We start from the raw sequence: 14,858 nt of genomic DNA, 5'->3' as shown, positions 1-14,858 counted from the left end.
TTGTTTGTTCCCAAGTTTGAAAGTCGGTTGAAATGCTATTTATAAAATCAAAACCTACAGGCACGCATAATATAGGCTTACTATATATCAAGCACAGTACAGTAATGCACAATTATTTACGATGTGCTTATTATTCGATTGAACTTTTAATTTTTATGTGAAAAATGGTTACTGTGTTATGGCGCCATTTTGAAATGCGTCATTTTCTATTTATATTTTGATTTGTAAATCGCATACATCTATATTTTGTGTTTATATAATGGCAAAGTTATACCAAATTGTAATTTAATAATATAGCTGAAGTGGGCTGTGTCAACCACATTTCAACATTTCAATGAGTTCGTCTCATGGCACTAATCATTTTAATGTAAACACGGATTATCATATCCACCACGAAAGGTGTTAATTGCTTGAAGTTACTCAGGTTATTAGTTTCCGGATTAAAATAATTACCGTTATTTATGAGCAGTTGAGTATGGAGTTTGGAATACAGAATAGACAGTATCCGGACTACACAGAATTTTTTTCTAATGAATTTGTTAAAGAAGTGTATGGGACTAAAATTATTAGACGGAATAGACGTACAGACGGACGGAATTAACAAATTTTACTGTATATATATATATATATATATATATATATATATATATATATATATATATATATATATATATATATATATATATATATATATATATATATATATATATATATATATATGTATCTATGTAAAAATAAAACAGTGAGCAGTTAATATTTCATATTGTTGCAAGCATTTCAAAGAGTTAGTTATGCTTTTTTTAATCTTTGTCAACATATAAACATGAGAAAGTACCAAAAGGATAACAGTAATACAATATGATGTAAATACAGATCTATACATAGATCTATACGATAAGTTTATACATTCCAACACTGCAAACTATTTTTTTAAATATTAGATATAAGCTTAGTTTTTAATATATGTACATTCTCTTACTGCTTCGTGGAATTTTATTTAAAACTACTGAAATATTCACTGTCGTATTTTTATTTGTGAATTTTCCGGGTGCCATTAAATGCAAAGTTAACATTTTGTCATATTGTCAATGAAAAAGATGAAAATAACGTACAGACTTTATGTAGATCTCATAAAAACTATTTAGAAATACAATTCTGTGAATAGGGCATAAATACAGAACCCCAGAAATACCAGAGGAGTGCCTAGTAGTAGCATTTTCTGTAGACCGCTCCATTATTACAATAAACCTAATAAAACTTAAATTTTCTGGATTGACATTGATTACTGAAATAAATGTCCACACCCGAGACAAGTTTACATATGTAATATAAATGTAATATTAAGGGTATGAAATATTCATATATTTATTCAATCATATCAACTATATTTATTCCGTGATTGTAAATATTTAGAGATTTTTTCAGAATTTTGGGAAAAAAAAAACATTCCCTAAGTGTATGAACAAATAAACCAGAAAATAATTCCGAAGCAAAGTTGAAACGGCATATTTAAGTCAGACTTAATTATTGAGGAGATTTGCTTCCGACTGTTTTTATACTCATGTACATCTGTAATTTAACAGTGTTAAAAATTTTCCTATCGAAATAAAATATCATTAAGATCAAAACAAAATATATTTAATGATTTTAAAGATAAAAAAAATTGCTGCAAGGTTATCATATCTTTGTGCTTAGGTTAATTCTAACAATGAAATATATAGAGATAACGAACAGTATTCAAACTCAAAAAATCTATTGCCAACCCAAATTTGGAGCAGAGCAATCTCGGACCTCCAAAATATCAGAGGTGGGATCCGGTGCCATCGAGGAGTGAGCATCCACTGCCGACCGGTCACATCCACCGGGTGCTCCTTGTCATATGATAGGGAAATAACGAAAAAATCCGTCGTCTATTCAGTGTGTAAATAATGGACTAACAGTGTGAAAAACGTCAGCATTTGACTCAATGATTAATTGTATTTGCTGACAAGGTCATTGTATCGACCATAGAACTCACGAAATGACGATTTAAAACGAGACTGCTGATATTCTTGTTTCATCAACTTTTTTGTCAATAATTTACCTCGATTTAGAAATTGTACATTTCTTGCGTATCAAATCAACTGAGAGAGATAATCGCTGTATGCAGGTGATGATGGTATATTGCTGCATAAGTAAGGGAAGTTGACGATTGAAAAGTAAATTCTTCACGTTTATCATAAAGCTTGGTTGTTAGAGTACCATTAGTGTCTTTTTCAAGTAAAATTTCCAAGTACGAAACAGATGTATCAGACTCTGTGGTATCTTTTATCTCAAGATCACCAGGATATATCGTATCAACATAGGAATGGAAATTACCATTGTTAATTGACAATACGTCGTCGATATATCTAAATGTCGAGTTGAAAGCCACAGCAAGTGTTTTCTTCTTTTCACGCACAAGATTTTGCACAAATTCTACTTCATATGAATACAAAAATAGGTCTGCAATTGGTGCCCATGGGAATTCCAATAGATTATTGGAAGACCTGGTATTAAAAAACCACATAAACTTAGATATTGTCAATCAGAAACTCAAGCATCTTTGATGTCAACTTCAGTGTACTTGTGTGTGCAATCAAAATCTCTTTTAACATAATAATTTTGCAAATGACCAATGACGAGGTAAGTAAATTTACGAGTTCCATTTTTATTGAAAAAGCTGCTGTCAATGAAATCGAAAAGCCTGGGCTTTAAAAAAAGTTTTTAAGCTGTTAATTTTGGTAATTGAACATTACTGGAATCCGCAATGTATCTTTCTATGTAAGGATTCTTATAAAGTTTTGGAATCCAATACCGGGTATATATATGGTAGTTCAAATTCATTTCGGTTCTTTGGGATATTAAAAATATTCAAAACTGACAGGGTATATTTTTACCTGGGCACGTGATCCCAACTCTGGTGTTTTCAGGGGGTCCTGCTGGTGTTTAGCCCTGTTTACCACTCATATTCTACACTGAATAAATGAGATTGATCACAGTTCTTTATCTTCATCTTTTACAATTAATTAATTTTGAGATTCATCATTAACTGAAAGAATCATTGACCTCCCGCACTGTTGGGTCTAATCTGAGTCTTCCTTTAAGATTTTTCGTTTCCCATCTACTTACTAGTAACTTCTTTATATGTCACGAATTTTTTTTTAAGAATGGTTCCAATATAATTAAGGTCTTTTGATCTGCAATTGATTGAATATTCCCTTTTCATGGTGTTCACAAGTAAGCCGATCAAGGAATATAATTTAAATTAGATTAACCGATTTTCAATTCTATTCCCCTTGTATAATGATTCTTTGGATTATGTGGAGGTAGTCTAAAAGGAATTTCATAAGTATTATTAGTTTCAGAATATGACGAATGCTGACTCTGTGGAAGGAGAGCTATGTATTCATGTTTGTGTGGACTCTGGTTGCTATTGTTTTCATGCAGCATGCCGCCTTCACCTTTATGTTAGATATATGACTAACGTAATTCTATCTATACATTTTACAATAAATTTTCATAATATGTATGCGATTAACGAATTTCTCACGTTGAGCCTAATGAATGCTGACCATTTCGACAGAAGTGCCTGCTTGTCCTATTTTAAGTTCAATGCCAGGGTTAAATCTTTTATCATTTGTTTAATTCTACAAGTGGTAATCCAACTTATACCCATAGATCCCTTTCTATAAAAAATATTGTCAGTTTTGAATATTTTTAACATCCCTAACAACCAAAATGATTTTGAATGACCATATCTATACTGGATTCCGAAACTTTATAAACTCCCTACAAACGATGATACATAGCGGGCTCCAGTAAATGTTCAACCAAGCCCCTTTCTTTACTCCTCACTGAGATATTAATACATGTAGTAGTGAAGGAGAAACTTCAAGAATACTGTGCAAAAATATATCAAAAAGTGGTGTAAATCAGACGTGGATATTTAAAAGGAGCTTTTGGAAAATTTGGATTCCAAGGAGATTTTGGAAAATTTGAAACAAGATTTTTAACTTTATAAACAACCATGATAAATTTAAGTCCAGGCTTTTTGATATCATTGACAGCTGCTTTTTCAATAAAAATGGAACTCGTTAATTTACTAACCTGGTCATTGGTCATTTGCAAAATTATTTTGTAAAAACACATCCTGATTGCACGCACAAGTACCCGGAAGTTGACATAAAAAAGATGCTTGAATTTCTGATTAACAATATCTATGTGGTTTTTGAAGACCAGGTCTTCCAACAATCTATTGGAATTCCCATGGATACCAATTGCGCTCTGTTATTAGCAGACCTATTTTTGTATTCATATGAAGCAGAATTTGTGCAAAATCTTGTGCGTGAAAAGAAGAAAACACTTGCTGTGGCTTTCAACTCGACATTTAGATATATCAACGACGTATTGTCAAGTAACAATGGTAATTTCCATTCCTATGATATATCCTGGTGAGCTTGAGATAAAAGATACCACAGAGTCTGACATATGTTTCATACTTGAATATTTTACTTGAAAAAGATATGATAAACGTGATGACTTTAACTTTTTTTAAACTTCCCTTACTAATGCAACAATATACCTTCATCACCAACATACGGAGCTTATATCCCTCGGTTGATTCGACACGCAAGAGCATGCTCTACGTATGAACAATTTCTAAATCGAGGTAAATTATTGACAAACAAGTTGATAAAACAAGAATATCAGCAGTCTCGTTTAAAGTTATCATTGCTAAAGTTCTATGGTCGATACAATGACCTTGTCAGCTAATACTATCAATCATTGAGTGAAATGCCGAATGACGTTTCTCATACTAATTGTTATTGCATTATTTACACATTGATTTGAAGACGGATTTTCCGTTATTTCCCGATCATGACAAGGAGCACCCGGCGGGTGTAACCGGTCGGCAACGGATGCTCACTCCTCCATGACACCTGATCCAACCTCTGATGTTTAGGGGGTCCGTGTTTGCTCTGTCCCTACTTTGTATTGTTTTATGGACTTTGATATTGAATACTGTTCGTTATCTCCATATCCTTCATCCTGTCGATTGGTTAATCTCACAGCGAGCTCTCTACATTTAATGTATTACATGTATCTTGAAATGATTTTAACAGCACTTGATGTATACCTTAGTTAAGTTTAGTAAAAAAAAATACTGAATGGAGAATTATTCCAAATTAAAGTTTGAATGGTTACACCAACATTAATTCTGACCAGTATAAATTGAAAAAAAGAAAAATTATCTGCTAGGAATCGGGAAAGAAATTTTTAAAAAACTTAAAAGATTTTTTTTTCAATTACACACCTACTTTGCAAATAAAGTTCGGTCAAATTGTTTTTACAAAACCTTTTCCCAGAACTCATCATTTTTCACACTTAGCAATAGTTTGCTTGATGATTGCCGTGCAGATGTGCATTAAAGTGTCACCAACTCTTGGAGAAGTACCAAACATTAGCAGGGACACAAGGAACAACTTAAAATTTGCCGGATATACCAGAGGCATCAACGAAAGTTGGTAGATTGGATAATATACACAAGGTATAGCTGTATAAAAAAAAGAGTATTTTATGATTATGCAGATATGCATGATTTTTTAGATTACTTAATGAATGCCCATGCACCTTTTCTATATGCTCTTGAATGTAAGGCAATAAATGATAGCAGCTATACGAGGGTAATAGAAAAGTTCGCAGACACACTGACTTACAGAAAAGTAATGCGTACTGTGAAGTATGATCTATGTCTGATTAAATTCTTTTGTTTATAAATATGTAAAAAAAAAAATCAGGTTCATTTGCTAGTATTTTGATTTACAACGATTTACTATGCGGTCATAGGATTCACGGAGCAATCACTTGACGTTAAATGATGTGATAACTAGATTTCAAACCCGTTAAGCTTTTTTTCACAATAATACAAAATCTTTCTTTCTTTTTTTTTTTTATACTTTTCTTGTCTTTTTTATACTTAAAAATTAATTATCCATATCAAGACATGTTACTTTTCTTCTTTAATTCATTTTTACTGTTACGGATATTAGTGAGATCTTAAAATAAAATCGATCAGGTATGGAAACAATGCAAAATCCATAGACGCAACGTTCATGCGATACATGGGGTATTGAGGTATAGCAGGAGTTAATCCTTAAAGATTTTAATCCTTCCATTCCTTTATAGCTACTATCATCTGAATAATTTTGTCCTTTGTATGCAATTTCTAACAGCATCTAGAGGATTCTTGTCTCTTTAAAAAAATACAATTCCCCGTCTACACTGTTACAACACACTTTGAAAAATTACGCACTTTGAAAAAAATTTTCACAGAGCGTTAAATTTGCAACCGAGATAAAAAACTTTCGGGAAAAAATATATTTTTAAAGTGCGTTATTAAAGCACATTGAAAGAATGTGAACGACTTAAAGAAGTCAATATTGTAGCCAATTGTTGATATGATGATTAATTATTTGATTCTAGTTGGATAACTCTTCGCTAATGGCGTCACTTTAGGATCTGAGATATAGACGTTTTACATATAACCCTTAGGGGTACGGGAAATGCGACAGAATATTATAAACAACTTTATACAGTTTTTTTTAAGCATACAGTTTCTCATACAATCAACAACCAACACATGTTTGTTTCCAACAACTTTATGACTGAAGGTATAATAATTGATAACATTTGCACACAAATGGTGATCAAAGTTATACATAAGTATAATATAGTAAAAAATCATCGAAATTCTTCTCCCAAAGAAAACACAGACATGATAAGTGAAATTGATATGGAAGCATCCCATGGAGTGTAAATTTAATATTGTTTAATTTTGACCCTCAGAGAAAGGACAAGGCCATAATAAAAAAATGTGTAGGGGAAATCTTGAAAATCCCTCTAAAGTCATGGTTATTCAAAGAATTCTAAAGGCAATCAGTTAAAAAAATTTAAGTTTGTTCAAACCGTGACCCTGCCCATCCTTGGAGGGTATGTAGTTAAACTTTCTGTACTTTGCAAGCAAATGTGTTACGTGTGAGCGATGTGGCAAATATGCGTGCCTCGTGTATTTTGTACTTACTCTTTTTATATATTTTAGTTTCACGTAAATTACTTGAATCTGATTCGTCGAGAAACATTTGATAAAAATCACTGTTACCCGCTGAATAATGAAGCACGCCCTCCTGCGTAGCAACAGTCAACATTGCTTGACGACGGGTGGTATTCCAAAAGATAGCGACTGCGCAGAATGTGTGCGCGCACGGTTCACTGTTATATGTATTTGTATAAAATATTCTTTATAATATAATAAATATTGCATGTAGTTGAGTGTAACAATGATAATTTTCACCCCTCGAAAACCATTGTCAACCTCGGCTGCGCCTCGGTTGACAATGGTTTTCTTGGGGTGAAAATTTTCAATGTTACACTCAACTACATGCAATATTTATATAATATTGCTTTGTGTTTATTGTTAACTGTGATTGAATTTTAATAGAAACATAATTATGTCTTTGTTTATGCATAACTAAAACGTTTGAGATAGAATTAAAACATCAAAGAGTTTTTCTATTAGTAATAATCTTTCAGCAATAATTACTGTTCTGTCGAGTAATATTAATAGTTCACATAAATTTTTGATGGCAAACTCTTATGACAATTCACATTTTGTAGTGGAACAGAGAGGTCCATAGTGAAATCGCTTGCTTGCTAAAGATTTGACAAAGAAAAAAAGATTGTTTTAAAACGCACTACTCTCTTCAATATTGAAAAAGATACCTGACTGCAAATATTAAAATATAAATTCTTACAATTTACTTAATATCCCAAGAATTGTTACAAAATACAAAAGAACTAACGAAAAACCTCATACGTTTTTTCCGAGCAGTTTCCCTTTATTTAGAAATATATATAGATAACAAACAGTATTCAATTCTCATCGGTTAGAACGGTGCATTCGGGGTGGCGGTGGGGCGTGACTCGGGGTGGCGGTACCGAAGCGAGAAAAACACCATCAAGGTGTGTTTACCTGAATTTTTTTCATATGTTCAGACGTCTTAGATCAGAAAATTGTATGCTACGGAAGAGAACAAATATCAACATACCTCTGACTGTTTAAAGCAGCCTTTGAGAGTGCTCCGTTTTCTCAAACACTCCTCCTCACTTTTCGGTGTATCAACTTTTTCGACTTCTGACATGATATTCTGTTTCAAAATTGACCTCAAAGAGGTTTTTCCTTACATCATCAACAGTAATAAAGTTATACGATAGAATTTAACTTCAATCCTACTTTAAAAGTCAATATATGTTACTAATTAAGCCAATTTAGGCTTCAAACTCTATGCGACGATCGGGGTGGCGGTTTTTATGCCTTGCGGGGTGGCAGCATGTCCGACAAGTAAGGATTATTTTTTCATGCAGCCTTCTCCTGGCCCCCCTGCGAGCCAAAAAAGATTCAGATCTCCTATAGAAATTGAGATTATGGCATGGCATGATGTTATTTCGCTATAAATGTGGCTATGTCTGAGTATGTCAAACTTTAAGAAGTTTATTTTTATAATTTAAAGTCTGAACTGAACAAGGAATTGACACTTTATCATGATCAGTGCCTATTGCTTTATACATGCAGTTGCTACATTGAAGTTTTGAACAAAAGTCCAAGTTGAGCAGTATAAACCACTATACATGTACATTATGAGAGGTATTTTCGTGGAGCGATTGTTTTGGGATTTTTACGATTTTTACCTATTGCACACATGATGAATAAGTTTAAACAATTTAATTAATTATGAAGAAAGATTGAATATCGGGGGGGGGGGGGGGGGGGTCTATTCACAAGTATCAGTGGTTTCTACAGAGAACACATGTACGTTTGTTGGCTTAAATGAGGTGTTACAGTCAATAATTTTGCGTCAAATTTTATCAGTTTCATTTCTTCAAAAGAAAACTCGTATTTATGTATTCTAACAGGGATGATGCAGGGATGTCAATCTTGAAACATCACAAAGTCACTGTCCATTTCGGTTCTGGTTGTCCAGGATAAGATTTGATAGTAATGCATTGATTGGTGCACGATGTTTTTCCAGGAATATTTTCCAGCAAACATTGCTTCATTGAAAAATATCTGTAGAAAATTTAAAAGATTGTATTTTTTTTTAAAAATTGCCAAATTTCTTGTACAAAACTAGTGATCTGTTTATATTGTTGGAGTGCCCATTATCTGATCTGCTATTGGCAAAAAGATGAGACAAAAATAGTAAACTTCAAAGAATAATAAACACGGAAAGAAAATTGGTAAAAAAAACCGACTATGGTTTGTTATATCGATGTGTTGTTACACCACTAGGTTAGTGAAAACTTAAAAGTTGAATGGAAATCATGTTATTTCAAATCATATTTATCCCTCAACAATTTTCTTGTCCCTGGTTAAAGGGGGGGGGGGGTACTCAAGGACGTTTTTTACTCCATCACATACATAATTCTGTATGTTACCGGTCTTGTAGAGTAGGCTTTCCCCCCTAAAATCCCCCCCGGAAAACTAGCTCTTAAGTAGACTTTCCCGCGGAAAACTGACTCTAGAGTAGAATTTCCCTTATGGAAATCCCACACTAGAGTCAATTTTACGGGGGGGGGGATTCCTAATCTGTGTAGTAGTTATTTTCTACAATATTTAAATATGTTAAATTGTAAAATAAAAGTTAAATTTTTCATTAAAAGTTTCAAAAATGGGATTTAAGGAGATTTAATGTGACGAAAAAATTGTATAGATTAATAAGGATGGTTACAGAAAGGTTGAAATTTGAACATCATAATAAGTTTACAATTTTTAAATATTTTAGAAATTTTATTATTGTAATCATTTACAACCAAAATACATGTAGGTCCAAAAATATATACCAATCTAGACACCAATTTTTGTTTTCTTTCATTATATTTTGAGAATATTTACATTTCATTTGAAAGCAAAATATTTTGGTTTGAGATTATATGATTTGCCTTACAATATAAGTAATTAAACCCATTCATTTAACTTTTAAAAATCAGTTTGCCGTTTATCTTTTTTTCACAAAGATATTGCGGCTGTGGTTTATATTGACTCTATAACGAGGGTGGAAATCCTACTCTGAGAAAGAAAGAGGGGAAATTTTACTCTGGTATGAGTTTCCCCTCGGGGGAAAATCCCACTCTAGAGTACGATTTCTGGGGGGAAAACTGGCTATGGTGGAAATCTTACTCTACAACATCGGTATGCTCTCGTTGTCGTTTTTATGCTTTTTTATTTCAGTTCATTTTACGTTTGTTCCAATGGATTAGACCGAACATGGTCGGGGGGGGGGGGGCATTCTACAGTTTCTTTTATGGCATAGCCCCACCCACTTTTTGCAAAGATAGACATAATAAAGACAATGAACATTTTGGGGGTAGTTTTAGCCTCCACCCCACCCCTTTCTACACGCACAGGTTTTAGTGTATTCAAAGAAAGGTGCACGTGAGTTGTGCATGGGGTTTTGAAAAAAAAATGGTACTGAAAGAATTTTGATCGACACTAACACCTCCCCCAAGAAACAGGATTTAGCGTTTGAATAATTTACTTCTTTTGCTTGTCAATTTTTTTCCAGGTTTGAATTTTGTTCTCTTTCAATTAGCACCACCCCTTTTATTTTTCTTCTGAAGCTAATGTATGGTATAGTTTTTGTCCATTATTGAGGGCCGTATTGGGATTTGTTATAGTGAAATTATTTGTTGTTTTGCGTTTAGTGGATGGGATACCCCCCCTTCCCGCCCCAATTAAAAGATATAGGAATGGATAGCGATCATCTATGATAGATTTTAAAGTTTTTTGCCCATAATTAGTCAAATTAGTGGCTTTTTTAAAAATTGGCCAAACCTTCTGCACCTAATTAATGCATTTTACAAGTCAACTTCTTGTAAAAAGCATTAATTAGGTGCAGAAGGTTTGGCCAATTTTTAGCATTTAGTGTGATACACATAAATCGACAATTTCAGTTAATTTCACATCTTTTGGCTACGAACGTATGTCCCGAATAAACAGATCATCACAATTGATAATTTAACAACAGTCACTCAGTTGTTGTATTGTTAGTTTAGGGACAAGTACAAGGATATTTATATGTGTATAAAAATTTTGATTGAAGTTATCTTGATTATTCTGCTTAACATGGACTTTTGTTCAAAACTTCAATGTAGCAACTGTAAATAGCAATAGCACTACTACATTGTAAAGTGTCTATTCCTTGTTCAGTTCGGACTTTAAATTATAAAAATAAACTTCTTAAAGTTTGACATAGCCACATTTATAGCGAAATAACATCATGCCATGCCATAATCTAAATTTCTCTTTAGAGATCTGAATGTTTTTTTGGCTCGCAAGGGGCCAGGAGAACGCTGCATGAAAAAATAATCCTTATTTGTCGGACATGCTGCCACCCTGCAAGGCATAAAAACCACCACCCCGATCGTCGCATAGAGTTTGAAGCCTAAATTTATATTGACTTTTTAAAGTTTAGAGTTTGAAGCCTAAACATATATTGACTTTTAAAGTAGGATTGAAGTTAAATTCTATCGTATAACTTTATTACTGTTGATGATGTGAGGAAAAACCCCTTTGAGGTCAATTTTGAAACAGAATATCATGTCAGAAGTCGAAAACGTTGATACACCGAAAAGTGAGGAGGAGTGTTTGAGAAAACGGAGCACTCTCAAAGGCTGCTTTAAACAGTCAGAGGTACGTTGATATTTGTTCTCTTCCGTAGCATACAATTTTCTGATCTAAGACGTCTGAACATATAAAAAAAATTCAGGTAAACACACCTTGATGGTGTTTTTCTCGCTTCGGTGCCGCCACCCCGAGTCACGCCCCACCGCCACCCCGAATGCACCGTTCTAACAGGTGATTCTAAACTCCATTAAGTAATTCAAATTTGGAATAGAGCAAACATTGACCTCACAAAAAAAAAAAAAAAAAAAATCAGACATGGGATCAGGCCCTGGGATCATGAAACATCTTAAGCTTAAGTCAAAATCTCTATATTCTATTTAAAACTCGTAGAACTCAAGCACCCTTAAATCAAAATATTTCTCCACATTGTTTTCCGAAAGAGGTGTTATTTGCAAATTTGGAGATTTATTCAATAATTTATAAACGTTTTACAGGTGATTGAAAAATTGACTTAAGTCTAAGTCCGTTTCATGATCCTGGGACCAGCAGGAGTGAGCATCCCCTGTCAATCGATCACACGCACCGTGTGCTCCTTGATCGGGAAATAATTAGAAAATCCCTTGGCAATTCAATGTGTATATAATGGCCTAACAATAAGTACGAAAAACGTCATTTACGAGGGTCATTCAAAAAGTTCGTAGACTTTTGTCCTAACTTTTTTATTTAACGTCACATTATATCCAAATTTGGTACAAATGTTTTAACAACAGATTCAAATAATTTGAGTAAAAAAATTGGAATGTATCTTCATATTTATTAAAATTACGAAGGATTTAGAACAGCAAAAATGGGGTCACGGAGCAATGTCAAAATTGAGTAATTTTCTGATTTTCACTTTATAGTATTTACAGCTATACCTTTAATAATTGGAGCTGAAACAAAATAAAATTTACATGTTTAAATAAAGTATTGCTGTAATAATTTAAATGAAATCAGGTTATGTAATATCTCGCTCCATTTAAAAGATATCAGCTTCTAAATACATATGGACTTGATTAAAAATGGCAAAAAACCATGACGTTGGAGGACGTCATGGAGCAGCAAGTAGCAATAAAATAAGACTTTACAATCGGGAAACTTCTTCTACAAGCTTAAAAAATCCTTATAAACCAGGATCTGTATGAAAAATAATCTGTGTATTTGTATTAAATGGAAAATACAATTTTTGAGTGGTAGCGAGTTTGAATCGGACGATGGATCGACTGCAAATAAACAGGTTAAAGTTAAAAATATTGTCAAAAGAGTAAGGAACGTCATTGAACGTAATATGTGCTTCAATGTTGCAGAAATAATAGAGTTGCATGGTAAATTAAAGAATTTAAAAACAATAACATTCTAATTCAGGCTATATTTGTACAATTGTTAGCAAACTAGGTGTTAAGTGTTGTGGATATTTGTTTTGAATGGAGAAGACGCTGCAAACCGTGTTTGAAATATAAGAAAAAAGTATACTTTTGACAAACTTTCTCAGCGTTGATTTTGACGTTACAATATTGGTAAACCGTGCTCCGTGGTAACAAAACATGTTGCTTTAAATTTTGGCTAACATGAGTTCTATTTAATCAAATGGAATGAAACTTCACACATCGACAAAATAAATCTTTATGTTTACGAAAATGTGTTGATCTATAATCTTGTAATAATCATATGACGATGAGAAGCATTGTCTACGTATTTTTTGAATTACCCTCGTAGTATTTGACTGAATGATAAATGTTTTTGCTAACAAGATCATTGAATCGAGATAAGAAGAAATTATTCTAATCCTAATTTTTAAAAACTTGACTTTTAAGCTTAATAAACCAAAACCAAATTCTTTCATTTAAAAAAAATGAAGGATTTCATCAGAATGCTTTTTTTTTTAAATTACTCTCAGATTCAAAAAACGGTCTCCTAGCAATACGAGAAGAGCACAGGGGCTTCTTATCCACTCTGTTCTCTATTTCACATATAAAAATACGTGTATTTTTATATGTGAAATAGAGAACAGAGTGGATAAGATGCCCCTGTGAGAAGAGCGAGTTAGACTGCTTGAACATCAAGACAAGTAAAATGAAAACTTTCTTTCGATGCCTATGAATTTTAGCGGCCACTCTACTACTTAGTCATTGAGAAATGGAAGTAATATATATTGAAAAAATATCGAAATAAAATGTTCAAAATTTCAAAAATTGAAATAAGAAGTCTAAAAATCTTACCGATACAATCTCAAAATGAATACAGCTGAGGGTAGAATTGGGAAGTGTTCTTGTTTGTCCATAACGAAGACGACAGGTAGGTTGTCCATCGCCGGAACATAAGTCAAACGAATTACAGAGAAGGTTCCTGGTACAAAGAGTAGCACAGAGAGGTCTGGATCTGTTAGTCAGAGGAAACGTGTCAATTACACATGCTTCGGATTTTTCCGGAAGGTATCCTTGAAAGAAATAACCTGCTGTTATGACTTTTGCATCCATACGTCTAAGTAGGGAGATATACATAAGCTGTGCTATGCAAGCTAATTTCATTCTTATTTTCCACCAGAATTTTTTTATTTATAACAGTAAATGCCCTCAGTAGTAAATATATTTCAAGGAAAATGTCCCTCGCTCAAAGTTATATCCTTCTTCGAAATACCATTGACACCAAATTATTTTCTTCTACACAAATTATTTAATAAAAAAATATTATAAGTTCGTTTCCTCACTGACGTGAAATGATATGGCCTTGCTTTAAAATAACAAACTAATTAATACATAAAGTTTTATTGATTACAAGAAGCGGCAAATAACTATAAAAATTTTTAAGGTAATTTCTGTCTATACCTTGCTTCTACCACGGGGAAAATCATTATGATATAGCGCACAGTGATCGATCTCAAAAAATTAACATAACAAGTAATTGAAAAGGGCATAAAACACGGAAGTCTGGAAATTTAAGTCATGAGGTAAGGTCAGTTGCCTAGGAGGAGTAAGCATCCCCTGTTGACCGGACACACCTGCTGTGAACCCTATCTATTAAGCAGGTAGACGTAACTTTCCTAGTCATATTCAGTATAAAAGCAATATTGCCTAACAATTGGTATGAAAAACATCAGCCAAATTAAGACACAATGAAG

The 14,858-nt window shown here is 33.0% G+C and overlaps 1 protein-coding gene across 2 annotated transcripts in view; it reads right to left on the bottom strand.

The window, feature by feature from the left end:
- LOC134274907 (uncharacterized) overlaps positions 1-14,858 on the bottom strand; it is a 34,875-nt gene that overhangs the window by 3,086 nt on the left and 16,931 nt on the right. Inside the window, exon 1 of one of the 2 annotated variants that reach the window (XM_062757147.1) lies at positions 13,960-14,248. The exons of the other annotated variant lie outside the window; for it this stretch is intronic. Coding sequence (XP_062613131.1) covers positions 13,960-14,241 — 282 coding nt within the window. The 5' untranslated portion in view covers positions 14,242-14,248. Of the gene's footprint in view, positions 1-13,959; positions 14,249-14,858 lie in introns of those variants that run through there. 2 annotated transcript variants of the gene reach the window in all.

The sequence above is a fragment of the Saccostrea cucullata genome, unplaced genomic scaffold (assembly GCF_032062105.1).
Source record: "Saccostrea cucullata isolate Sc308-1 unplaced genomic scaffold, CSIRO_AGI_Scuc_v1 ctg469, whole genome shotgun sequence".
Lineage (NCBI taxonomy): Eukaryota > Metazoa > Mollusca > Bivalvia > Ostreida > Ostreidae > Saccostrea > Saccostrea cuccullata.
Note: the sequence above shows the minus strand (reverse complement) of the source record. Positions and strands in the feature narration are given on the sequence as shown.